Source organism: Epinephelus lanceolatus, chromosome 3 (genome assembly GCF_041903045.1).
Source record: "Epinephelus lanceolatus isolate andai-2023 chromosome 3, ASM4190304v1, whole genome shotgun sequence".
Classification (NCBI taxonomy): Eukaryota; Metazoa; Chordata; class Actinopteri; order Perciformes; family Serranidae; genus Epinephelus; species Epinephelus lanceolatus.
The window spans coordinates 36,143,490-36,171,395 of NC_135736.1; the positions used below are offsets into that span (position 1 = coordinate 36,143,490).

General features: G+C 41.8%; 1 protein-coding gene across 2 annotated transcripts; it reads right to left on the bottom strand.

Annotated features, from left to right (window-relative positions):
* LOC117255185 (uncharacterized) lies at window positions 1–25,957 on the bottom strand. Of its 2 annotated transcripts, XM_078166315.1 has the most exons (14): window positions 25,833–25,957; window positions 17,782–17,827; window positions 16,112–16,259; window positions 15,927–15,984; window positions 15,728–15,809; window positions 12,350–12,465; window positions 11,227–11,395; window positions 10,829–10,953; window positions 9,385–9,468; window positions 9,142–9,171; window positions 8,678–8,746; window positions 8,375–8,509; window positions 5,951–6,079; window positions 1–4,339 (listed from the first exon to the last, which is right to left on the bottom strand). In XM_078166315.1, the coding sequence occupies exons 1-14, from the start codon at window positions 25,890–25,892 to the stop codon at window positions 4,226–4,228; spliced, it is 1,365 nt and encodes a 454-aa protein (XP_078022441.1). In that variant the 5' UTR covers window positions 25,893–25,957; the 3' UTR covers window positions 1–4,225. The 2 variants fall into 2 exon arrangements, with proteins under 2 accessions (XP_078022441.1, XP_033479722.1); XM_033623831.2 differs by lacking the exon at window positions 9,142–9,171.
* Window positions 25,958–27,906: the final 1,949 nt, after the last annotated feature.

A 27,906-nucleotide genomic window follows, 5' to 3' on the forward strand; every position in this document is an offset into this window, starting at 1 on the left:
TTTCATATTCATGCGTAGTTTCATTGACACAGAGTTGCTCATCCATATACAGTATGTATGCTGTATCATTTGAGATACAAAATGAGAGGTAGGAAACCTTTGTTCATTGGCATAGTGGTGGGTGGAACTGACAGATTCCAAAATATCACAAAAACTGAGCCATTTTGACCGTGTCTCCAACTACAATTAACACCCATTACAATAAACTACATGTACGCTTTGTGAATATCATTGGTTACATTTACAAAAAAACAATAAAAACAATCACATACTCAACATTATGTGAACCACAGCTCATCTCACCATTGCAACATGTGAGGAACATCAGATCTAGGAGACAAAGGTAAAAGGTTTGTCCCAGTTTAACATGTGACTCCAAAAACCTAGTAGCCTGGACATCAAAGGCAGAACCTAAATGGAATTCAGCCAACATTAGACCATCAATATCAAAGATCACTGTATTTAAACACCTCCAGAATCAAATGATGCTGTTTACAGTTCCACAAAGGCCTATTAGTGGTTTTAAAGTTGAACGCTCTAGATGAGTAGGAAGATTTCTGACCTCCATCTTGGATAGCAGGAGGGACACAGTGACACTCCAAAGAATAACAAAGCACCAGAGCTGAAAACGTGTTGGTGCGGTGGCACTTGGTCTGTATTAGTTAGCATTTTTTTGCTTACCTACATGTTTATGACAGAAGTGAAGGCAATAACTGACAAACACTACGCTGCTACACTGTCACACAGGTTTACTTTGTATAAATGCTGCTACTTCCTGCTTGACTGTGGCTTGGTGACAGAAGGCTGGGACACAGGCTCTGAATGGATAATGAGTGATATGTTTTTAGCTGTAATAGTAAGGAGGCATGAAGCCGCCCTCAAAGGCAGTCAGAGTGGTTCTACTGGTAGCATTCTTACGGTATAGTTAGCATTTACAACAGCTGGACCTCAAACCACACCAGGTCATTTGAATGGAATAATTACCATCTGAGGATTCAGGGGGTCTGTGGTGATTTCAATTTGACTTTGACGCACAAATTCATACAATCAAATATTCAATAAAAATTCAATACAAACTTGATAATGTTGACCTATGAAGAGGCACAGAATCCCAAAATGAGGTAGCTATTGTTTTAGAAATTCTGTTTCAGTCAACTCTCCTCATCAGAAAATGATCAGACATCATGATTTGAGAATTCTGTTTCAGATAGCAAGACCATACCTGAGTCTTTATAGATATACTAAGCAGGATTTTCCCTTAAAAAAAAAGTATAGACTCATACAGAAGTCGGAAATTGGGGCCATGGGGGCAGCAGGCCAAGCAAAGCACCCCAGATGTTTTCCAGCTCCTCCTGGGGAACTCCAAAGCGTTCCCAGGCCAGATGAGATATGTAATCCCTCCAGCGTGTTCTGGGTCTACCTCAGGGCCTCCTACCAGCTGGACGTGCCCGGACCACCTCTAACGGAAGGCTCCCAGGATCAGGTGCCCGGTCCACCTCAACTGTCTCCTTTCGACATGAAGGAGCAGCAGCTCTACTCTGAGCTCCCTCCTGATGTCCGAGCTCCTTACCCTATCTCTAAGGCTGAGCCCAGCCACCCAACGGATGAAACTCATTTCGATTGCTTGTATCTGTGATCTCATTCTTTCGGTCACTACTCAGAGCTCATGGTCATGGTCATACAGAAGTAATCCCTCTCAATCATCACTTATATGGCCCACTAGAAGTATGTGGCAGTGTAACTCTCTACAAAGACTCTGCCCTCTGCTCGCATCTTTATTTTCTGTGCTGGGGATTTTTGTAGACCTGTAAGCCCACAGCGCTCAGGTGAAGTCGGGGATTATAAAAAAAGGTAGTGGACAGGTGCTAGACCGTAAGCAACAGGCATCCAGGAGACAAAGTGCCAGAAAAACGCTTACTTAGCAGGGAAAAAAAATAATGAGAGTGACTCTTATTGGAGCATGTTAACAAATAGTAACCAACAATCCTGCATAGTACACCTTCAAGACCCTAACCCGCTGAACCCAACTGGTATTGCCGAATTTGAGACCACAACCTAACTCCAGACCCACGGCTAAGGCTAGATCACCAACCAGGAATAATGGTCCAGGTGGTTACCTCAGAGACTGTGATTTGTCAAGGACCTTAAGGTGGCTCCTGTATCATCTGGTGCCAACATAGAGTCTTACAAAAAGTTGTATGACATTTTTGTCTGTGAAGATTCTCAGTCATCCAGGTTGTTGTGTGTTAAGCAGCACCAAGACAAAGGCACCCGGAGCAAACCTGGTGCTCCAGGTAAAATATAATGGACAGATGGACAGGGATGGATCTAAGTTTGCCCAAGGTCAATGAGTTAGCTGATGCTAAGTTTGAAATCACTCTGAGACATCTTACACACATATATACACAAACTGTTAGTGACTGTTAACTAGCTAGAAACCTCTGGTCAGATCCAGAGACAAACATTTTCTTCAAGTGTTGCAGGGTGACCAGATGTCCCGAGAAATTTGAGACAGTCCCGAATTATGAACAGTTGTCCCGAATCCTGTCCTGTTTGTCCCACACATTAAGCATTATAGTAGTAGATAATACGATAAGATAATACGATGGTAAGATCATCCTGATGACGTGAGCCCAACATTTCAGTTTTGCTCTTTGTATCAGTCTGGACTCCAAACACTTTCCAGAAATTAAAATCCAATTGGGGAAAAATCAGGGAATCACAATGTAGATGATGTAAAATGCAGGCCAAAGCTTGCGGAACAGTAATGGTGGCTCTCAAAGCAGCAAGCACTGAAGGAGTCTGTCTGTCAAGGTGAGAACTCCCGCCTACTGAAAGTGTTTGGGGTGGCACAGAGACCAGACTGATATCAGGATGGTCCTACCAGGTTAATAAGAGTCGTCTGTCGGCTCAGACTTGCACATATAGTATTATATTATAATATTGCAAATGCTGCACTTAACATATTGTGTGTTTCACAGCGCTGTTGTGCATAATTAATAATAACGGAGAAATGCACAACAAGCTGCTGACACCAGAGTAAAGACGACTCTATATGCAAACAAGAAAATCCTTTCATTAAACTATAACTTAGTCTACATATAGTAGATGAGTAGATTTTTTACTCACTGAAACAGTGAAAATTAATCGATCAAATTGGTTATGTAGGCTGTCATTGTGTTTTCATTTGCCTCTTGCCGGAATTTGGCTATATAAATAACAGATCGCTGATGTTATTCAACAAGTTTTAAACAAGATGATGGAGAGTGTACTGTGGGAAGATAAAAAATTATTAAAAAAATATTTTAAAATGTACTTATAAGCTCCTACAGCTTAAAGACAATCTTAGCTTCTGTAAAAGTCGTTAAAATAACTGTTACATATCTGTTACCTGTGTGTAAATAGTCAGGAAGAACAAACAAAAACAAAAACAATTTTAGTGTCGCGTTTTGACTTTCATGTGTTTTACCGTTGGTTGACACTGATGTACTGGAGGCCACGCCCAACTCGCCTGTCCCGAATTTCACCCAGTCACATCTGGTCACCCTAATGTTTAGTCTGAACACACCTCAAGGCAACTTATTTGTCAGTGACACATTTCTCATCCAAGACGTCTGTTAGCTGTTGCTATTGACTGATTTTCCGTCAGTGGTTTTTCTCTGCGGACTGGTTTGTTTCCTTTTGTTGCTCCTAGACTTTGATTTCTGAGTAAATCTCTTTGATTTCTGGGGTTTTCTGGCTCATCAGAAACAGAAATTAATCAAAGAAAAAAAAAACGGGGCTGGAATCAGTGAAACTGTGGATAAAAGCCACAATCATTTGCTATGACATCTCTTAAACTGAACCCAGCCCTGTTTTTAAGATTTACCCTTCAGAAGTTATTACATTTCTATTCCACACATTTCTATACCACATGCTAACACTTCAAGAAAACACCTTTCTTTATCTCCTCACCTCTGGAAATTTGATCCTCAAATAACTGAGTCCTGCTGCCAAAACTCAGCTGCCTGAGCCACTAGACTTTATACCAGACGTCACTGCTCATTTAGACTATGAAAACATTATTTCCATATTCAAATTGGGGATAAAATACTAATCTAGGCAAGGAGATAAAGAAAAGAGTCTACTGTCCAAATCCTGTCCATTGTTTCCACCTGCGCCTGGTCACAGATGTAATATCGAAGTGAGGAAGGACTGGGAGGAAGATGCTCCAGAGATCGCATCCTTACAGGAAGGAGGTGCTTTTGTCTCCTTCGATCTTGAACGTGCAGTCACTATCAGAAGAGCTGAGAATGTTGGAGGGGACCACAGGAGCCACAGGAGAAGATGCAGCTACACCCTGTAGGATGAAAATAAAATGCATGTGAGTTTATTTCTACGTTCATAAGCATACATTTGACAATTCCCTTTCTGTCAGATTCTTAGAGGTTTCAAGCTCAAAAGGCTGAAACGCTGCTGTGCTGGTTTATGAGGGGTACAAGCAGCGGCACTCGCTGCTGGAGCCATATCGTTTTTATTCTTAGAAAACAGTCCCTGAGTAGAATCAGAATCAGAGTAAAGTTTATTGCTAAGTAGGTTGTCACATGCGAGCAATTTGGATCAGTGTTTGGGACCAACATATTTGAATCCCTCTGTCTCTGCTGACCGCAGCTGTCTCACAGGGCGCTCCCATTCATTGTGCACTCTATATAAACAGCCCTGATGCATGGGGCACACTGAATACAGCCAGGTATGAGGAGGAAGCATCCAAGGGCCGCAATTCCTATTACTCTATCTCATTCAATCTGCCAAACATATTGACTGACCTGATGAGTGATTGCCCATGCGAGCCCACTTTTATTATCTTGTTTGCCCCTGGAAACGAGGAGGCTGATTATTTTCTTTGAATCTAGTTTATCTATTATGTGTTGAACTGGCATGCTGCCAGGTTTGTGTGCCATGTCACCATTTCTTAGTTCCATTCATTTGTCTGTGAGGCAGGACACTCGCTTTGTGTTTTAATTTGTTACTATTCATGTTTTTAAGTGTGGAAAACATTAGCAGTCATTAGAAACTGATCTCCTTTGTTCTTTGTTCAGTGAATTAATATTAATTAATGTTAATCGCGGCATCTGTCGCCTATTAATGCATTTTTAGCACCTTGTTTCCAGCCTTTCAAAACTGTGTTGAGACCATTTTATAATATTAATGCCATTAAGGCTACATTTATGGTGACATCTTTTGCTTTCATCCTCTTTTTTATATTGTTTTCCAGAAAAATTTGCCAGTCAAATCAGTCATCAATCATTATACCTGTTACGCCTGTTACCTGTGGAGAAGACACCTCTCATTTGCCTGTGTTGTAACCCCCTGCCTATATTAATTCTAAATACAAATTCTGAACTGCAAATCTGAACTCTGCCCGAGTTTGTATATAAATATATATATTGTATATAAGTACAGCCAGTGAATGAGATTCAAGTTACCCAGCCAAGGCAAACTGTTTTCAGTATCCTCATTCAGCAGTTCATATATCTTACAAAAATGCACATAAAACATTTTGTATGATGTCTAACTAATTAGCTCCCCGCAAATGATGTTAGACATTTTCAGCAGTGAGCTAGCCGGGCCGCTCAGAGGTTGCGTCTGGGCCGGATGTGGCCCACAGGTATCCAATTGAATAGGTCTGCCTTAGGGGAACTACTTCCTTCTTTACTCCTGTCAGCACGTTGGTCATGTGATCACAGCCGTATTGTTTACGTGGGTTCTATACAAATTACAGGCTCGTGATTACGAGGGTCATGTACAAATCGTGGTGCATTACAGTGCATGAGAACTACTTATTTTTTCTCTCTCTCTGACAGCTTTAATATCATACAGGAGACAAAAAACTAGCAAAATACTGCATTTGGTCGTGAGCTGACTCCTTTCACTCCCCAGAGTGTGTTGTGCTTGTGTTGTGCTTGTATACCTGTGGTGTGTTGGACAGCAAGGGGTCGGTAGGTGAGGAAGCCATATTCTGCATCTTAACCTCCTCAGGAGGTCCACTGGCTGCTGGTGGTGGAGCAGCGCTATACATGACTGGAGCTGGACCATAGCCCTACATACACAGAGACAGACACACAAACACACATTTGTTATTAATATATTTGGGCATTTTATTCCTCTGCTAACACCTCTGTTTGATTTTTGTCAAGATTAGGATCTATCAATCAGATGTCTATGATATTTTTCCATTGGATTTTGGATTATTGCAAAAATTAAGCTCTGTAGAAAAAAGAAGTTTGATACTCAATACATTTTGTTCAGCAAGATAATTTTAACAAATTAACACAACTTCTAACACTAAATGCAATCACAAGACATAAAAAGTTAACATTAGACAATAATCAAACAAACACCATGGTTGCATGACATTATGTCATCACCACAACAAGGCTTTAGAACCATGTTCAGCGTGATGACACTCTGTTGTCTCATTTAGCACCTTGATAGCAATCACCTTTTTTGAGACAGCTTCAAATTCAAGAGGGGGTTATTTACTGATGTATTTAATATAGGAGAGCAAAACATGAAAATCTCTTAAACTTGTGTTAACCACAGACCTTTTTTCAGGCATCTAGCCAAAAACCCTTTCAAAAAACCTGTTGACTTTAAGAGGAGGGAACCAGAAGTGCAAAAATGCTGACTCTTTCCTGCAGCACTCTATTGTCATATCTTGGCAAAAATAGTTGTTTTGAATCTAAATGAGGTCAGTTGTGCTATTCATGTAGATCCAATAAATTTTTGCAATGACAGAGTCATGGGGAACAGGATGAGGTCCTTTTCTGACTGCCTGTCTTAAGGTAACACATTCACAACACCTTAGCTGTTCTCAACAAGGGGTCCAGGGACCCCCAGAGGTCCTTCAGGGAGTTCCAGGGGGTCCCCAGACTTGACCACATCTTCCACCAATTTTCATGCAGCGACCGAGCCTGCAGGCTACAGAGTCATTTCAACACAGAGCTCTCTTCCGTGAGTGCCAAGCCAAGTTTACATCTGATATGATTCTGTACAAGTTGAACAAACTGTTCATGAGGACTCAGTGTTTGCTGCTTCACATCTAGCTGACAACAGGCTCGTTGGAGATGAGCCAGGCCTCTACATAATCAATCATCGCTGATAGCTGCACAATGCATGCTATGAGATTTGTGTCAGACTTCATCCTGACTTCCTCTGACGTCATGTACACATGGAAACTGATAACCTCATGGGATCAAGGAGGGGACAGTTTTTACAGCTGGGTGCTGCAGTTGCTCTCCACTGACTGCAGGACCCAGGGCATGACGAGAGACGCCTGGCTCTCATCTGATAAAACAGCTGATTGGTTTAGATGTTGACTCAACAATACAACGTTTTATATAAACTTTTAATTTTTGATGAATTGGAGAGTGACAGGTCTGCTTAGCTTAATTATATACAGCAGCAAACTGATGCTGATTAACATGAGGATTCATGTAAAATGGAGGTTCATCCATGAACAGAAATTACAGACCTGCTCAGTATTTCTACTCTGTCACATTTAAATCAATTGGAGACGGTGAGCAAACTGATATATGGGTCTGATAACATTTTAATAAATCTGAATAAGATCTCATGGGAGTGTTTCTGTGGTTTCCTCTACAGACAGAAGGCTGCTGGAAACTGACTGCGGCTGTTTGTCACCACCCCCCTGTGATCTCGTGCACTTCCCAGGCGAGGAGGCGCCGTTCATCTCAAACAAGTCTATTGTCCCCTTGTTTTACTCCCCACCTTCTGCTGGGGAAAGAAGGCCACATGTGTTGTGCAGCATGATCAACTCCCAGAGCTCATAGCCCCGTTCTGCCCTAACCTGGATCCTTCAACCAAATCTTTAAAGGAACAATGAAATGTTGAATGAATGGGGACACAAATTTGCCCCCAAAATGACAGCCTGACTTTGGTGTGCAGCTACAACTTGCTGGTTATGTAGCCAATATCATCATTACACTGATAATGATAAACAGTATTATGAACTTGCCTTTTAGACCTGATGCCCATTACAAATGCAGCACTGCCAATTACGTCAGTGCCTCGTCAATATTCAATACATTACCATTACTAAAGTCAGTTTGTGCACATGTTCAGCATTTACATTCCATTACTTGATTAATGGCTAGAGAAAGGTTTGTAAACTCCAACAGTTTAAGGTCAGATCAGCAGTTCCTTCTGTTAGTAACATGTAGGTCATTCAGATCTTTGAATGCAGACCATTTTCTAAAGTCTCCTGCTCGCTAAGTCTCCCCCAACCTAAAGCAGCTGACAGGTCAGAGGTCAAATACTGAGCCGACCAGCACTCCTCCCAGAGATTCCTGTTGGTATGAGAGACAGATGGTACCATTGGAGCTGCAGGCCCGGGTGGGTACTGGCCTGGTGGTGGACCGTTCCATTGTGGAGGCTGGCCAGGGGGGATCATAGCTGGACCGGCAGGAGGGTAGGCAGGGTTTTGGGGTGGGTAGGCTGGGTTAAAACCCTGCAGACAGATACAATCGAGTTAGATCAGTAAACACTGACAGGAACAGGGAGGCAGGAAATCCAGAGTTGAGGAGAACACAATGTTCAAGCTAAAAAAAAGCATGTTAAACAGGGTTAATGAAGTTTATCCATTCTTAAGAAAGCAGGCTTGTAGTGTGATACTAACTGGGGAGGGTGGGGGGCCGTTCCACTGTCCTGGGCCTGTTGGTGCAGGGGGAGGATGGACTGTAGGAGCCTGATAGGAAAACACACACACACAAAGACACATGTCAACACTTAGATTAGCATTACACAATTAGATTAGCATTACATCTGCTAGCAATGCCTACAAGCTGCTGTGTGATGAGACGCACACTAACAGGGTAAAGAATCCAGAGCTATGTTATTATTAGCTGCTGGACGGAAATACTGAGCTTTTAAGCAGTGAAATGTGAGGCATTAGCAGAAAGACATGGGAAAGCTGTTGGATCCTGACACTCAGCACACATGGAGCAAGCATTCTGCTAAATTGGCTAGACAAACTGCAGAGGCTGAAGATAACTAAGCTATACAAGGCCTGGTGTTGATCTTTCATCTTATCTCTATTCTGTGGTTATGTAATAAATGTGTGTTAATTGATGTCTTGTGTACTATGTTAGGGTCTGGGCCGTGGTAGTACATCTGCAAACACAGAAAAACACATCATTTAATGGTGATTGTAAGTAAATATTAACAAATCAATTCCAGATACTCTTTGAGACATTCGTATAAACATGCCAACAAACACAACCCACATCCATTATGCAGTTATGAAGTCAATTATATAAAGGCATGTTTGTAAAGTAAGAAAATTCATGAATACTTAAAAAGTGATCAGTATTAATATATCCTCACCACTCCTGGTTGTCCAGGAGAGCTGTAGGGAGGACAAGGTCCAGTGGGACCACTGGGAGGAGGATGGACTGCATCTGGTGTAGTCTGGAGAGAGACAAAGAAAGAGATTCATGGTTATTACTTCTTGATTATATTCTTAGATTAAATAACAGTTTAGTCATTAAAATGTTAGAAAAAAGAAAAATGCAACAGCTTATTCTGTTCCAACAATCAGTTTAAAACCCATAGATATTCACTTTACAATGACATAAACAGGAAGCAGGATATCCTGACGTTTGAGAAGCTGAAACTATTTCTTGATAATGTTGAAAATAAATATATAAATACAAATACAGTGCTGCAGGGATGATGATTTTTGTAGGCTGATGCAAAGTTCGCTTGACAAAAAGCCAATGAGATTTTTCCATTGGATTTTTGATTATTGCACAAAATAAGCTCTGTGGCAAACAAAAGTTTATGATATATTTTGTTCAGCAAGATAATCCTCACAAATGAACACCACTTTTTGTTTATCATTTAAGTCTAAATGTAATTGCAAGAAGTGAAAAGCTAATGCTAGGCTGTAAACAAATTACAATATCATCACATGACGTCAACATCACCACCACAAGGATAGAGCTGTGTTCAGCGTGATGATGTTCTGTAGTCTCATTAAGCCACTTGTTAGCATCCGTCCTTTTAAAGACACCTTAAGGCTTCAAAATTTACAAGTTGTTATGATTATGTTGTAGAACAAAACGTCAAAGCCTTAATCTTGTGTTAACCGGAGAACTTATTTCAGGCATCAACCCAAAAACTAATTCAAAAAAGCCACCGATTTGGAGAGAAGGGAACCAAAAGTGCAGAGATGCTAACTCATTTCCTGGGATTTAGGATCCATTCCTGCACCACTCTGTTATATAAATTACAATGCATATTGCACACGGTATATACAGTAAGTATACAAACTGTGTTCACCTGACTGTGTTTCACTGTAAAACACTGTAAAACTGACACATAATTTGTCCATTTTATCATATTACATTGTTTTGGGGGCAGAATGTAATTAATCTAGTACACAGAGGCCAAAAAGCAAGAAAACATGTCTACAAGGACATTTCACACTAACATTTCACACTAACTTATTATTATATGAATGTGGAATATGTACAGTATTTATGTTTGGTGTACAGGCTCTAAACTCACCACTCTGCAAAACCAATAACGCAGCTCAGGGAAGAGGGAGTGGGAAGTTATGATAATACCTTCCTGGCTAGGGGAGGGTACACTCAGAGCCTACAGGTGGATTCTGGGTGGAGGAGCAGCTGATGAAATGCTAAGTGAAACTTTTACTTTCAAGTAAAACTATAATCGCTTTTTATAATGTTTAACTTTTTAACAAACCCAGTTTGTGCCTTTACACTTTGATCGAAAGCCAAACTCTGTCTGTGCCTACTGTTGGTACCTGCAGCGTCGCAGCAGTGGTGGCCTTCTTCTTGAAAATCTTCTTCCGACAGCAGCAGCAAATCCCAGCTGGGATGCCCAGCAGTAAGAGCAGAGCCAAGAGAGGGTTTCCTTCTTCATGATGGTCTACAGTGGAAAAAAGGGAGGGTGGGGGAGATACAGGACATTCTTGTTACCCATTAGCCAACCATAGTACAGGCAATATAAATGATTTTCCATGTTTTAGCTCATTAACTATAGGCGGTGTATATTGTACATTAGAAGTCATCACAGGTTCAAAAATCTTAGCGGATGGTGTACAGCTGTGGATTTCTTTTATAATCTATTTAAATAATTTGTTTTGTCAGCCTGTACACTCTTCTATCACCGCTGACAAAAACATTAATCAGATCGTCTCACCTGTTAGGTCCATCCTGGTAACAGACACCACGCGGTCCCTGCGGTCTTTAAGGGTGTAATAGCCCTCATCACTAAAGTTCACATTCCTGATCTCGATGTTCATGGAGTGGGTCAGAACCCGGTCCCAATAATCCGGAAGGTCCTGAGACACCCGAGCACCATCACGCACCTGAGAGAGACAAACTCCTGTCAGAGCAACACCCGCTGCACGCCCATCTGATTTCACAGGGAATGTCTCACCAGCTTTAAAAATGTTACACAAAATGGCACCTATGAGGCGTCCAACAACTACTTCCACCTAAATTGCACATTCACTATGAATAGGTATCTGCATTTGTATGGATATGGACAAGATTTTGGTATCGGAAGTGTTCTGGTTTCCGTTTGTAGTCCAAATAGCAAAATACATTGGATGAAATACATTTTTTTTTTTTGGGGGGGGGGGGGGTTCAGCCTTTAATGGATAGGACAGACAAGCGTGAAAGGGGCAGAGAGAGAGGGAGTGACATTCAGCAAAGGGCCACAGGCTGGAGTCAAAACCAGGCCGCTGCGGCAACAGCCTTGTACATGGGGCGCCTGCTCTACCACTAAGCCACCGGCGCCCCCGATGAAATACATTCTTGAAGCCCATCGGCTATGTCTGATGACAAGTTAGCTCCACCCATATGCATTTACAGAGATTAGCCAAAATGACCAGCAGACGGAAGAGGAAGTCTTGGCCCAGATATTGTCTGGTTACATTACAACCCCCGAACCACTGGCCCCCAGATGCTTACCATCATCAGGCGATTGCTGGTTAGTTCTAAGATTGCCTAATGCACATCACAATTGTCTATGAACGTAGCTCCAATACGTAGGCTTAAAGGCAGATAGAGGCTAATTGTGGCACCTTAATCCTTACTTTGCCTCAACACTAACATTTATAATATTCCACTGCATAGAAATACTGAGAGAGAAAACACAGGTAGTGAAGCCAATTTAACCCTCTACTTCTGCACCCAACAATCCATCCCCAAAACACTGAATCCTTCCATCCCTCTGCTCGCTTTACCTATCTATCCATCATCTATACAGTCATCCATCTATTCATCATTTCATCCATCCTTCCATTCATCTATCTCACCAGTGTTAAGTTGGCACTCTCTTTAGAGAATGTTAGGAAAGCATCAGCCAGGTCAAGACCCTCCAGGGAGATGTAAAGACTCTCTCCTGCTATACACTTCAGGTAGTTGTGTCTGGCTGGAACAGAGACAGAGAGAAAGAACAAAGAAATGGAGAGACAGAGAAAGAAAGTCACATTGTATAGTGTGACTGACTGGCATGCCAATCCACTTGTGCTCCACTGTTGTTCACAATATACCATGTATTCTGTCTGCAGCTGCACGAACAAAGCATGACTCCTGTATCGTGACGGTTCGGCACAAATACTGGCTAAAAATATTAGCTAATGTCAGAAAAATTTATATCAATACTGCTGTGTAACTGACATCACTGAGTCATTATCATAGACTTCATTATCTGTCTGGAAGGTCATTCTGTGTTGAAATCAGAGACCATTACAATATGGAGTTCCACAGGGTTCTGTTCTTGGTCCACTGCTGTTTTCAATCTACATGTTACCACTCGGTCACATTATCACAAAAATACACACACACACACACACACACACACACACATATATATACATACACACACACAGAAACCTTGGTATTATTTTTGATAGCACCTCAATTTCGATCAGCATATAAATTCCGTTGTCCAATCATGTTTCTTCCAACTCCAAAAAATCTCAAAAATCAGATCATTTCTTTCAACAAAAAGCTTAGAAATAGTCATACATGCATTTATTTCATCCCGGTTAGATTACTGCATTGCTCGTTTCTCATGCCTTACACATCATAACCTAAACAAATTACAGTTGATTCAGAATGCTGCAGCCAGACTCATTACCAGGTCCAACAGGAGACAACACATCACACCGATTTTATAATCCCTTCACTGGCTCCCAGTCCATTTTAGATTGGATTTTAAAATTTTATTTATTTTATAGCTGACCTCCTGACCCCATACGAGCCTGAACGCAACCTGAGATCCTCTGGTAGGTCATTCCTGGCCATCCCTTGGTCCAACTTGAAGACCAAGGGTGACCAGGCCTTTTCTGTTCGAGCCCCTCGTCTATGGAATGACCTGCCAGAGGAGACCAGGGAAGCTAACACATTGTCTTCTTTTTAGTCCCTTTTAAAAACTCACTACTGCAGACTTGTTTTTAACTAATTTGAATTATCTTTTTGCTTTTATTGTCTCTCATTTTGTGTTTTATTTTATTATTTTTATTTATTTTATTTCACTAACTGCATACTTATTGTCTTTTAATATGTAAAGCACTTTGTAACCTGTTTTTGAAAAGCGCTTTATAAATAAAGTTATTATTATTATTATTATTACTCTTCTTTACATTTGCTGTTTTACATTTTAATCTCTACCACTATACTATAATTGTGACTTTTGGCCATAGCGGTTGCAATGTTGCTATTACACTTTAAAGGGCAACTTCAGCATTTTTTCAACCTGGACCCTATTTTCCCATGTTTTTGTGTCTAATTGACTAATGGGAACAACAAGTTTTGATATTGGTCCAGTCTGGAGTAAGAATACTGCAGATGGCAGCAACGAAACAAACAGAATAAGCACAAAAGTGCTTATTCTGGTCACTAACAGGCTCAAAATAAATTGTCTGACAACATTATGGAAAGGATCACCAAAGAGACGGACCTTTTTGTTTAAGAGTAAGATCCTTTTTGTTTAACCAGAAACAGCCCCATAACTGCTATCGTCAAACCGACCCACTCCATTTAAAAAAACTGTAATTTTATTATCGTAAATGAGAATCAGCACCTCCAAGTCTGAGGCCATGGTCCTCAGCCAGAAAAGGGTGGATTGCCCACTCCAGGTCGGGGGGGGAGGTCCTGCCTCAGGTGGAGGAGTTTAAGTATCTCAGGATCTTGTTCACGAGTGAGGGTAGGATGGAGCGGGAGATTGACAGGCCGATAGGGGCGGCGTCAGCAGTGATGCAGGCGCTTAACCGGTCCGTTGTGCTGAAGAGGGAGCTTAGCCAAAAAGCTAAGCTCTCAATTTACCGGTCGATCTACGTTCCAACTCTCACCTATGGTCACGAGCTCTGGGTAGTGACCGAAAGAATGAGATCGCGAGTACAAGCGGCCGAAATGAGTTTCCTCCGCAGGGTGGCTGGGCTCAGCCTTAGAGATAGGGTGAGGAGCTCAGACATCTGGGAGGGACTCGGAGTAGAGCCACTGCTCCTCCACATCGAGAAGAGCCAGTTGAGGTGGTTCGGGCATCTGGTAAGGATGCCTTCCGGACGCCTCCCTTGGGAGGTGTTTCGGGCGTGTCCAACTGGGAGGAGACCTTGGGGCCGTCCCAGGACACGCTGGAGGGATTACATCGCCTGGCTGGCCTGGGAACGCCTCGGGGTTCCCGCGGAAGAGCTGACGGAAGTGGCTGGGGAGAGGACTGTCTGGGCTTCTTTGCTGAGGCTGCTGCCCCCGCGACCCGGACCCAGATAAGCGGAGGACGACGAGTACGAGTACGAAAACACGCTTCACTCAAAGTCCACAGAAGCAAAATAAAACTCACAAAAGCCATCTTGTGTGTCTTATCCACAATTTAAAAAATAACCAACTCTGGTTTAGTTGAAATAAACCCTTGACTCACCCAGTTAGATGTGTAAATACGCTGGCTCTATACATGCTAAAATTACTGTTAATTTAAATGGAGTCTGGTGGGTTCAGCAATAGCGATTTAGGGGCTGTTTCTGCTTAGACAACAGGATCTTATTCTCTTACAAACACGTCTATCTCTGTAGGGATCCTTTCCATAATGATGTTAGAAACTTATAATAAGATAGAAAAACAGATAACTGGGTGCTCTGTGTTGTAGAGTGTAGATCAAAAAATGTATCGGGTGCTCTTGGAAAAAAAGGAGGGAACTCCAAAATACTGCAAACAGGAAAAGAATCCAGGCACTCCAAACAAAAATGAGAATGAGGAAGGATATGTTTCTCCAGCCCTGATGAAGACCAACAGTGGTCGAAACATGGTGGCTTTTTAATGAGTTGGCCATTATATTAAAAGCTTTTTAATCTAATCTTTCCTTCCTCATTCTCATTTTTGTTTGGAGTGCCTGGATTCTTTTCCTGTTTGCAGTAACTTATAATAACAATCTGAGCCTGTCAGTGGCAAAAACAAGAAGTTTGATTTATAGTTAATTGACCACAATGGTGACACTGTAGCTCGTTTTGTAGCTGCGGGCTGCAGCGGTCTCAGTCGATACTGGGCCAGTTTCAAAAATTGTTGTTCCCACTAGTCACTTAGGCACAAAAAATTGGGAAAATAAGATACAGGTTAAAAATACAAAAGTTACCCTTTAAAACTGTGTTCACAGAAAACAAAAGTTATTAGCAACCACGTTATCCTTGCTAACTCACGTGTGACGGCCACTTTGACAGTGGAGATCTCTTTATTCCAGAAGTCTCTTTGGATGTATGTCCCTTGGTCCTCATAAGTCACCTGTCAAAAACACACAGACCACATAAATACATTGTGAAGAGCAATAAACTGTATTAGAAAATGCAGACTCTAGGTTAAATAACTTAGTTTAGACTTAAAACAAATAACATTGGTTACCTTGTCAATGTACCAGCGACGGTCACTGCCAGTGCCAGACACCCTGCCTTTGTTTGTCCTGGTGGACAAAACAATAGTCACATGAAAATACATCTACTGCAACAACACTGGAAGCAACTCACAGTTTCTCCCCATGACCATCCTGTCCACAACCAGAACACGAGGAGTCCTTGAGTGTTTCTTACCTGTGTCTGCCCTTCTCCCAGTACAGAAAGGTCTTGCCGGGCTCATCAGCTGGGATAAACTCCAGCTTCTCCACACTTTTGGGCAGATAGATCTTCAGCTGGCGACCATGGGCCAAACGCTCATGAAGGTCATGGACGGTGTAGGACTCTGAAACAAAGGCAGTGGGAAGAAAATGAGGCAAAATATCCGCGAATAAGCTTGAATCCTACCGACACAAGAAGCCTAATTCTCCTTTTCAACAATCATTTGCTGGCTTGGCTTGGCTTGGCCATCAGGCCAGCACAGGTGTGTCTTTAACTGATGTTGGCCTGTCTTGAGTGATGACGTTTAAAAGCAGCTGATCTATGGTTAAAGTTCCCTGTTATACTGCTGCATGTGTTTTTCCATCACACAGCACGGCAGGTAAAAGAAGTTAGCCTGTTGGAGGTGAGCTGTTTGCAGAGGTGCAGTAAGAGCCTGTTGTCTGCAGCTCTTCACCTAACATCTTACTCTGGCTGTTTTTACTTTCATTTGCCTGTCTATCATATTATTAGACTTGCCTTTAATGAAGAAAAGCTGCTAACAAAGTTCTGCCAATTCAGTAGTAACACATTTCATGTAGATTCTTCACTACAAAAGTCTCAAAAAGCAAAATAAAGGAAATGTTGAGTTTTCGAGCAGCAACATCACACAACCTCTGATACAGCTGATACCGAACATGAAACAGCAAGATAAAGCAGATATCAAAAGTACACAGGATGCGGGAGAGATACTGAACTCCAAACCACAGACATTCAGTTAGAAGCGACAAGAGGACAGAGATTTACACTGAGACTTTGAAAAACGCCCTTCTCTTTGGTCTGCAGACAGAGTGAGTCGAGTTTCGCAATGCACACTCTTGTTTGGAGGGAGAAGGGTGGTCGTCGGGGTTTTTACTGCGGTTGGCGAGATGTCACCACTCGCGCTTGAGGGTGGGCGGCCCAGCTTTTGGACCTACTCTAGAGAAGGTCCATCTCGGGTGTCTAAACTGATGAACAAAAGACAAATCGGCGCAGCAAAGAGTAACAATGGAAAAAGGGTATAATTCTACTTTACAATGATTCACTACATGTTTACAATGAGGTAGGCAACTAATCATAATATACAATCACTTAGATCATTGTATATGATGGAATAGTGGCATTAGACTGTGCCAAAGGCCCCAAAGTTGGGCTTTTACAGGCAAAATCTTTCTCCAAGCGAGCCATGCCCCTGGATCCCCCTAGCTGGCAACTTTTTCTTACTAGCTAGCTACTCTGTATCTTTGTGGAAAGCTCTGCATCGTATATCACCACATCTGTGTGTTGTTTGTGCCATAAATGGCCATAAGTTATTTCTCCTCACCCCAAAACACATTTCAGGCACAGGAAGTTTTCCTTGCTTACAGCCCTGGACTCTGCTGTTATTTGACTATCAGCCGATTTTTTTTAGGCCAACAAATAATGAGGCCTACATTCCTCACATTCCTACCATCAATGCCTGTATTCAAGAGTATCACTCAGCAGCTGAGTTTGACCTTTGACCTCCCTGTAAACCTCACCTTCAAGTTGTGTCACATCTCATATACATTATATAAACTAACCTGTTGGTCCTGTCCTGTAGAACACAACTGCTAAACAGAGGTATTAGACTGAGATAAGAGGATACTCACCCACACTGAGGGCAGCGGCCAGCAGGATCACAACACTCCACATCATCTGCAGACAAAACACAAGTTTTAGATTACATTAAAGCTGATCACTAGTGGACTGAATCCACAGTGTTATCACTATGGACAGAGGTTAAAAGTCCTTATTTAGTTTATGTTCACAGAACCATTCAATCAGCATGTGCTGTAAAACCTAAACAAGCAGGTTCATCACTGCATGTAACCCCTGTTTCATTATTTAATTCCGCATTATAGAACAAGCTAGCAGCTCTTTAAGCCTGTTAGACACAGATGTATTTTATGCTTAGATCAGCATGCTAACATGCCAACATCGGTAATGCACTGATTTTTAGCAGCTATATTTTCCATGTTTACATCTTAGTCTAGCATATTAGCATGCTAACATTTGCTAATTAGCAATAAACACAAAGTAGGCTACAGCTGAGGCTAATGGCGATTTCAATTTGAGGAATTTTGCAGGTATTTGATCATATTATATTGGGCAAAATTAAAAAAATACAAATTTTGACCTGATGATGGCACTAAATGAAAAGTCAGAGAAAGACCAAAGTTACGACAATTTATCCAGAGAGAGGTACCAAATATATCAGTGACCCATCTGAAGGTTGATTTCAATAAAAAAACAAATTTTAATCTTGTGTTGGCGGCAGAGGTATAAAGTATATAAGTATAATACGAGACATGCCAAATGTTTACATCTTCCAATGTTTTGTACTAGGCTTTGTCAATTCTCCATCAGATATAGAGGGGCTCAGCTTTGGAACAGTCATATTCACATTGCATCTCAGTCTACCTCACTCAAGAGTTTCAAAGATAGGCTACAGTCCTGTCTGATGAACCAAACTCTTCAAACTGATCACATTTAACTATAATTGACCATCCTGTATCCACTGTAAGGATTTGACTGATTTGTCTGAATACAAGTGTGCTTTGGCACGTGCGTATACAGTCGCACACTCCCATGCTCGCTTGAGCATGCATACACACATACACTCATGCACACACACATACACTTATGCTCTCACTCACAATTCTATTTGTTCTTGTCTTTGCTTTTTGATTCCATGTTTTTATATTTGTTTGTCTGTTTTTTGCTATGGACTTATTAATATATGTTCTTAATGCTGATATGGTGAGATTCCCTCTATAAGCCTCTCAGGGTTTTTTTAAATCTCACCTGCACAATCTGCTTGCTGTATTTTGTCGGTTTTGTTTGCTTGCTTTTTTTACTGTGCAAAAAAAAATATCATCTTGGAAACATAAATGTCTGTACAAATTTTAATGTCAATCCATCTTATAATTGTTGATAGAGATATTTTAGTCTGGACCAATGTGCAGTACAGGCTGTTATCCTGAGAGCCACACTGCTAGCATGGCTAAAAAATACTAATTAGTGGGGCACTGGGAAGCTGTGCAGCTCACCTGGTAGAGCAGTTGCCCCATGTCAAAGCAGGCTACGTCAGCTACTTGTAGCTGCAGGTTCGATTCTGACCTGCAGCCCTTTGCTGCATGTCATCTCCTTTCACTTTAACACTGTCTTATCACATAAAGGCTAAAAGCCCCAAAAAACTATTTAAAAAAATAGTGCTTCTTTTATACTCTTTTATTCTACTGTATCTTTTGAACAAACAGCCCTGTATACTGAAAGGTACTGAGGCTTAGACATGTTGGTAGTTCTACCCTTGGTACAGACTTTTCACTTTGCATTCTCTTAGCCCAGGGCTGAGAGTTGACCCCTTTTCACACGAACATTGTTAACCCAGGGTTTACCTAGGCTCGAGGCTGTGAAACTCACACTGCACTTCTTCTAGCCCTGGATTAAGGGTCAGTCAGAGCACACAACTAATGTTAACACTGAAAAATTTTTGTTTACTTAGCCCAATTTCACAATTGTTTCTTTTAGGCCTGGGTTTAGTCCATTTTCAGGGGCTAACCCTGCTCTGGAGCAAGGCCAACAAGTACTAGGCTAAAACTGGGGTTTAGCCCATTTGGAAATGTTCAGGATTGAGACAGTGTGAATACTTTCTTGGTCTCAGGATAACAACTCCCTTAGTCTGGGGCTAAGATCAGTGTGACAGAAACGGCTACACAAACTGCTTCTGTCTGTATCACAGAGAGTTACACATACTTTTGTTTTTGTATTTGTGAAGTGTCATTCTAACTTTGCTGCAGGTGTAAATATCCCACCCCAATATATTCTCGGTTTAGAGGCCTTGACCCTAGAGTTTACGACATGGAGAGGCATAATACGACCAAGAAGACAAAAGTCTCTGAGCTACAAATGGAAAGGCTGACATCCCACGACCAATTTAACCAACTGCATTTGGCAGCCTGAGAAGCGGCAACAGCCAGACAACCGAAAAAATGTAATTGCCTAGGCTACTAGTATATAAATAATGGCACTGCGGCACAGTTTATCTATTTATATTTAATAATGTTTCAATGATAATTGATACAAGCAAGCTTTGGCTTGTCAGTGTTTTAAAAAAGTTTCAGATAAATTAGAGTTTTAACACTTACTAGTCTACTACCAACCCATTATTAGTTCCACTCTATTATACTTTGAGCTACCATGACTCAGTGCACACTAAAAGTGTGCACACAAACGTGAACACATACCAGAGATACGAAACCATGGTTACCATTGTTTGAGTACTACCCATCCCCCATCGTTGTGGTCAAACACTTGATGGGCCCTCCTCAGGGTCAATCCTGCATTCATGTGTGGATATAAGAGCTTCCTGTGATAACAGCCTGGTCAGCTGCCAGGGAGGGTGGGGTTGAATCTCAGCATATACACCATGGGCATTTTACCACTCACAAAAATGAATGGTCAGTGGTTTCCATGATGTGAATCCCTGGATATTCATTGCTCATCTGCAAATTTCTGTAGTTGCCCCAGTAACAGTGGAAAGCAGAGTCAGTTGGGACACTTTTGTACTGGCGCGAAATAACCTTCCATTACTCATAGACTACTTCAACCACAATGAAAATAATTTGATCACCGAACAGATACAGGTGTCTGCAAACAGTCAATCACATTTTCAAGAGCCCAACCCCAATGTGAAAGGCACAACTTTGTTACATGTACAAGGAGTGCATTTTCCCAAAATCATGGCGATAGATACAATTTACATCCTTTGCATGCTGTATTCTGAAATAAAATCCAAGTGTAAAAATTCCTCTTTCCTCATACAGCTCAACTGAGAATACCAGTCAAACCTTATCGCTCTGCAAACTAATCTAACTCCACCTCTACTCTGAAAGGTCACCAATAAACTACTGTGTTCAAACATTCACACGCGACACTCAGAGATGTGATAAGAGAACCTGTGAAAACAGAGCTTCATTGTCCGCTCATCTGTTAATTCACTCTCTCCACTCATTTGATTCATGGAGCTCTTTAATAATAACAGCTGGCTGAATTATTGATTGGTTGAATTGAATAGTTTAATTCCTCCAGTACAGTAGGTCAAATAGATGCCATGACTCACGTCATCTGCTGCAGTCACTGTGGGTGACTGACAAAGGTACGATAGCTAGTTAAATATGATACTTTCCTCTAAAATACGACCACACAGGTTGTGTATGCAAGCAGCATATCACAACTCATATTTGCATTTATTGTTGGGTGGCCATAGTAGGTATGACTGCACCAAAGGAGGAAGTCACATGACGTAGTCAAAAGAGGAGTAAGCCACTCTGGCTTTCTTCAGGCACACTATGCACCGAGCCAAGGAATAATATTAAAAAGTCTTTATTTAATCGGGCATGTCAGAGTTAAAATACGACCAAATGCCAAAAAAACGCCTACCTACATGACGTAGTATAAAGGGCAAGGAAGGGTAAAAAAACACAGGACTTTCATCCAGGAGAGCACTGTTCTTGTCCCCTGTGAAACCAAAAGTCAACGTAGAGTTCTGTTAGCTACGTATTGTTGTATTTGTCTTATGTCATGTAACACACGTCATGTCGCGTTATGTGATGGAGCAAATATACTTCCTTTAAGCGAAACCATGATTGTTTTTTTTTTTGTTGTTTTAAACCTAACAAAGTAGTTTTAGTGCAACTGGGAATGTTTCACAGGTACACAGCACATTTGCACCTTATTGCCACAGCAGTCCACAGCTGCCCGCCGCTGTGGACTGCTGTGGACTGCTTTGCGGAGACGAGAGTGGGCAGCAGATCTAGAGACTAACCTTTGGTCAGCGGCTGGAACTTAGCCAGCACAAACCCCCGTGCCATGGGTCACAGTGGGCTTGGTGCAAGCAGCAGCGCCAGATCTACCCTGTGTAACACCATCTACAACTGTTTGCTGATTCAACAGGGAAGTTGAAACGGTCCGACCCACTACATAAGATATTTCAATGTGTTCTACACAGTGAGGAACAAGGGTTTTTAAAGTGGGGGGAAAAACACTGGTGTTGGATCAGTACTTGGTTTCTGTAGATTCCCTGAATTGAGACTTTGTACAAAATTTCACACTGAAGAATAAAACATGTTTTCCTATAAACCCTTCTTTAGTTTAACAACTGAAGCCAAACCTCCAGAAAACATCCGTGTTCAACTTAGTCTTACCACAGTAAAGTTACAAAACAACTTAAAGCTCCCCTCCAGTCAGTTTTACTTCCTGTTTATTGGTTAAATAAAAGAGAGACTAAATTTATCAAAAGTAGGATTTAATCAGGAGCTATCACATCAAAAATCTAAGTAAACAAGGTTGGGAATCTGACAAGACAATCAATGCCAGCTTTTGATTTTTATGTTTTTTGCACTGTAAAAAAATGAAAAAGTATTGAGGTTCAATAATTAAAATATGAGGGACATCCCTTTCCCCATGGAGCTGTGACAGCAGTTTCAGATAGAATATGTTGTGGTAGATCAAATTAAAAGCTGAAAACATTCCCGAAAAATCTGGTTTTCAACTTTCCACACCACACTCCAAAGTGATGCACAAACTCCAAACCACTCACGTTTCTCTACTATTCTCTTCTTCTACTACTATCTCTACTTTCTAACGACTACATTTTGTACTCTTATTGGAGCAAATGGCACAACTATCAGTACGTTTTTGAATGAGCTATCTGACATAAGAAAAAGGGACTTGTCTTCTCCATATGTCACACCCTGGCTCACACAAATAGATGAGAGAAATCTGTAGAGCTCTGTACAAACAAGGAAAAAGAAAAGACTAAGACTGAAGCAAAGAGATATGGCGCAGCGGTCTGAGTACTCCTCTGTCTTTTATCTGAATGGGGCACATCTGGCCCAGGTATGTCCCACGCTGCTGATTGCACTTGGCAGCCCTGGAAGGAGAAAGCACGAACACAGCGTAGGAGGCAAGCAGAGGAGCCGTCACGCATTCCTGTCAGGCTGTGTGTGCTCAGTCTGCACCTGTTCAGCAACTCTGTCTGCTGCCTTTCTATTCTGAGATGTGCTGGATCCTAATTTAGCAACTGCACCAATAACATTCCTTCAGTTATGCTGCTCTGCATAAAAGAGTTTAATCTGATTAAGATAAAGGATGATGTTTAGCCTGGAATGGAGTAAAACTTTAGATCCAGATATTCAGGAGGTTTTTACTGTCAGCCAGAGTATCAGCACCGGTCTCTTCCTCTACAAAGCAAATAGACCTGATGATTTAAATAAGGAAGAACACTGAATGAAGCAGCTTTATGTTAAAAATCTGTGTTATTCGAACACTGCTCGTCATGGAGGGGCTGCTAACGATGGTGGCTGGAGCCTATCCCAACTCACACTGGACGAGAGGCAGGGTACACCCTGGACAGGTCGCCAGACTATCACAGGGCTGACACATAGAGACAGACAACCATTCACACTCACACTCACACCTACGGACAATTTAGAGTCACCAATTAACCTGCATGTCTTTGGACTGTGAGGGGAAGCTGGAGTACCCAGAGAATACCCACGCTGACACGAGGAGAACATGCAAACTGGTTCGAACCAGTAACCCTCTTGATGTGAGGAGACAATGCTAACCACTGCACCACCGTGCCACAACGTATTATGTTGTATTATTGACATTTTTCACCTTTTCATTATGTTATTAATTTGAAGTATGCAAATTATATGAAAGGCCTTAAATTACAGACATCTCTTATATTTGTATTGTTGGTCACTGGTACTTGTATATATTTCTATATTATCTACAGGGTTTCCACACATATTTACCAAAACTTTTCCTTAAATTTCAAAATACATGACCCCACTGCCATGATGTCATTTAAGAAGTTTCAAAAGGGTGGGACTATCTGGACATCTATACACGTATTGATATCGACACCTGGTGATTCTGTCAATTATGTATATTGAATCACCAGTTATTGTTAGGGTAAGTGTTGTCAATAAATAACCAACCTGTTAATAGGTGACTGTTTGATCTGTTGGCTGAGATTTAGTTAGAGATGACTGTCTGTGCAGTGGTTAGCATTGTCGCCTCACAACAAGAGGGTTCCTGGTTCAAACCTGGAAATGAAACCAAACCTGGTTTTCTCCGGGCTTCCTCCCAAAGACATGCAGGTTAGGTTAATTAATTGGTGACTCTAAAATGGCCGTAGGTTTGAATATGGGCATGAATGTTTGCCTGCGATAGTCTGGCGACCTTTCCAGTATGTACCCCGCCTCTTGCCCAATGTCAGCTGGGATAGGCTCCAGCGCCACTGTGACCCCCAACAAGATAAGCGGCGGCGGAAAATGAATGAATGTCTGATGCAGCATCCCACTCAAACTAACATTAGCTGTCCATCAGTAGTAACTGTCACCAGCATCATTTCGTGGTTTACCAAACTGACAGTGACTCCGACACCCCGGGTTTAAAGATTTCTTTGAGAGGCCTGAGAGCAAGGCATCACAGTAGCCTGACATAAAAGCATGAACACGTTTTTGGGTGTGTTCTTTAGATAAAAGAAGCTGCACACGGGCAGTGTTTCTAAGATGGAAAAATGCATTTTTGGTGATGTTTCTCACTCACATGTCACAGTCAGAGATGTTCTTTACTTCATGCTTTTTTGTTCAGAGCCACCTTCAGTAAAGGTATTAATCTGGACGATACAGCATGCCAATTCTCCAGTTTTTCCTAACTTTTGCAGTACTTTCAAAACCGTGGAAACCCTGTATTTATATAAACACATATTCTTTCACATGCTTGTGTACACAATAGCCCAGTCTTGTGTTTTGCCTTCATTGATGCATCTTTGTTGTTCTTGCTCCTCACACAGCTGTATAATTATGCGATTCTGATATTTTCTAAGGTCCCTGAAAGCCTCACAGACCCCACCCCTGACGGGAGCGTGCGCCGTCCCCTCCCTCTGAGGCCTTATGGTATGTCACGTAAACATGAATACCGGTGCAACAAAGGACGGAGGCATCCAGCCGCCCTGTGTGCACCACCTCCATCACGCATCTGCAGTGTTAAATGTTTTTCCAATTTAAGAAAGGACCAAGGTGTCGGTGTGATGCGTTTAGAGAGGTGTGGCCGTGTGCACTGATTAAATGATCACATTCACGAGTCAAAAATGAACAGTCCCCCTATCGGGCACGCGCGCTGCACGAGAGAGAGAAAAAGCCTTGGTGCGCCTTTAAACCAGCTCGTTCAGTTTTTGCAAACACCCGAAACTTGAGCTCTTCACAGCTCCTGTTGAGCGCAGGACGGAATGTTCGCCCAGTGGACATTAGTGGTTTGTAAGAAAAAGAAAACTAAAGAAACATTAGATTATTTAATTAGTTTCCGATGCAATTCAACTAGTTTTGAGTGTTTTGGTGTTTATGATGCTACCAAAGTGATTCACGTCAATGAAGACAGTCCTGTCACGTGCATTAGTGGCCATTTAACGCCTCACCTACAACACTGCTGCTGGTTTTAAGCGAAATAAGCACGTGTGAACACAAGTCACACCACTTTCATATGGTGGTCGCTTAGGAACACAATGTACAAAGTGTGTTTCTCGTCATATCAGTGTGCTGCAAAGCCGCACCCTCTCCATTTTACAATATGACCGTAGCCCACTTACCTTCAAATGTAGGTGGTCCATCTGTTCAGAGCTCGTGTCACAGTTGACACACTGCTGCATCCAGACAAACCGCTCAGACTGGAGTGGAGATTGGGCGGATGAGCGGCCAAGACGTGCTGCCTTCAGGATACTGTCGGAAATATCAAAGTGAAAGAGGGTGAATCACATCACTTGGATTTGATTTGCCTTCTTGCACTTCTCAAATACCTTAACTTGGAGGCATGACACTTACACCGCTTAAAGATCACTTTAAGCAAAGCAGCTTTATTTGTATGGCACATTTCATACACCAGGGCAATGCAAAGTGCTTTACAGAGCATTCAAATATAACACAATAAAGGATACAAAAAAACATATAAAAGGTAAAACTGATTACTAAATAATTTCCAATTTTTAAAAAAAACACCATTATAAATAGCAAAAGTGCAGACAAGAGGTGCAAAGATTCGTTGAAATGTTTTAAAATCAACTTTTAAAATAAGGTTGCAGTCATTACAGGGTGGAGTAGGCAGCCTTACATTTCACACTACATAACTGCCAAGAAAATCTTATTCTTAATAGTTAATAAAGACCATTAGCCATTACATTGAAACCTACATCAGTTAGCTGCCTTTTCCTTTTCTGTGGGTTATAAATACATAGGAATTTATAGTCCAACTGATTATATCTGAGAAAGATGTGGTGCAGCAGGGTTTGCCCAGATGGATGGTGTAATAGATTCATGTTGACAGGCCATTAGATCTGCACTGGACTACACAAGGTGCAGGTTTGTGTAACTGCCAATAGATGTCACCATAAACACAGTAAGTTATCATGCTGGTCGGCAACCAGTACAGCTGCTGGGGCATCTCAGACAAATTGCCTGTTATGCTGTGTTTCATTCCCCCTGCTTGTCTTTCTTCTCCCTCCCCTCTTTTCTCTCCAGGTGCTAACAACATGATTGGTTTCCACCCGTGCAGTCCAGTAGTCTGCTCTGGTCCCCTCAGACTTTAGGCTGGCCTATCATCATCCAGGGTTCTCAGTAAAAGGAGCACACCGAAGAAGTTTCCTCATCTTCTTGACCTCCTGCTCTTAGTTTACCTGAGCTGTTGCTGCACTGTGTTGAGCAACATTCTCATGAATATTAGAGGCATGTGGTGGGAGGTTGATGACTATGAGTGAGTTGAGTTCACTCTTCACTCACATGATTCATTTTTGTCCAGAAACTCTTGGATTTTTGGTTGGTGCCAACTCTGTATTTGTTTTGGTCCATCCATCCATCCATCCATCCATCCATCCATTTTCATCTGCTCATCCGAGAGTGCTGGGTTGCGGGTGCAGTAGGCCAAGCAAAGCACCCCAGACGTCCCTCTCCCTAGCGCTTTCCAGCTCCTCCTTGGTGACCCCAAGGCATTCCCACTCCAGATGAAGTATTTAATTCCTCCAGCGTGATCTTGGTTTACCCCCAGGCGCCCAGGAGGCATCCTGATCAGATGCCCAAACCACCTCAACTGACCCCTTTCAACACGAAGGAGCAGCGGCTCTACTCCGAGCTCCCTCCAGATGTCCAAGCTCCTCACCCTATCTCTAAGGCTGAGCCCAGCCACCCCACGGAGGAAACTCATTTTTGCCTCTTGTATCTGCGATCTCATTCTTTCGGTCACTACCCAGAGCTCAAGACCATAGGTAAGTGTACACGTAGGGACGTAGATTTGTTTTGGTAAAGTTCTTATTGAGATAATTAAGTTAAGTCTTTGGGTGAGTGTCTGTTTTCAGAGGCATGGATTCGTCAGGCCTAATTTTGCTGATTTCTATATGTTTGGCACGGCCACTTTGTCTCATCTTCCCCATTTTAAGAACCCTGTGTGTTATGTTTGCTGATTTGACAATAAATCACTTCTCACTTCTACTATGACTCCTTCAAAACTTTGGTTGTCACGTTATCATCTTCTTTCCCCTGTTTTTAAAAGGGGATGTTACATTAGTGTAAATGAAAATGATCCTTAAGTATTTTTTCATTCATAGTGACTCAAGTAAAAGAACCCATGAAAATAAATACGTGAGTGAGGGTAAAAAAGTATTGTTAAAAAAGCAC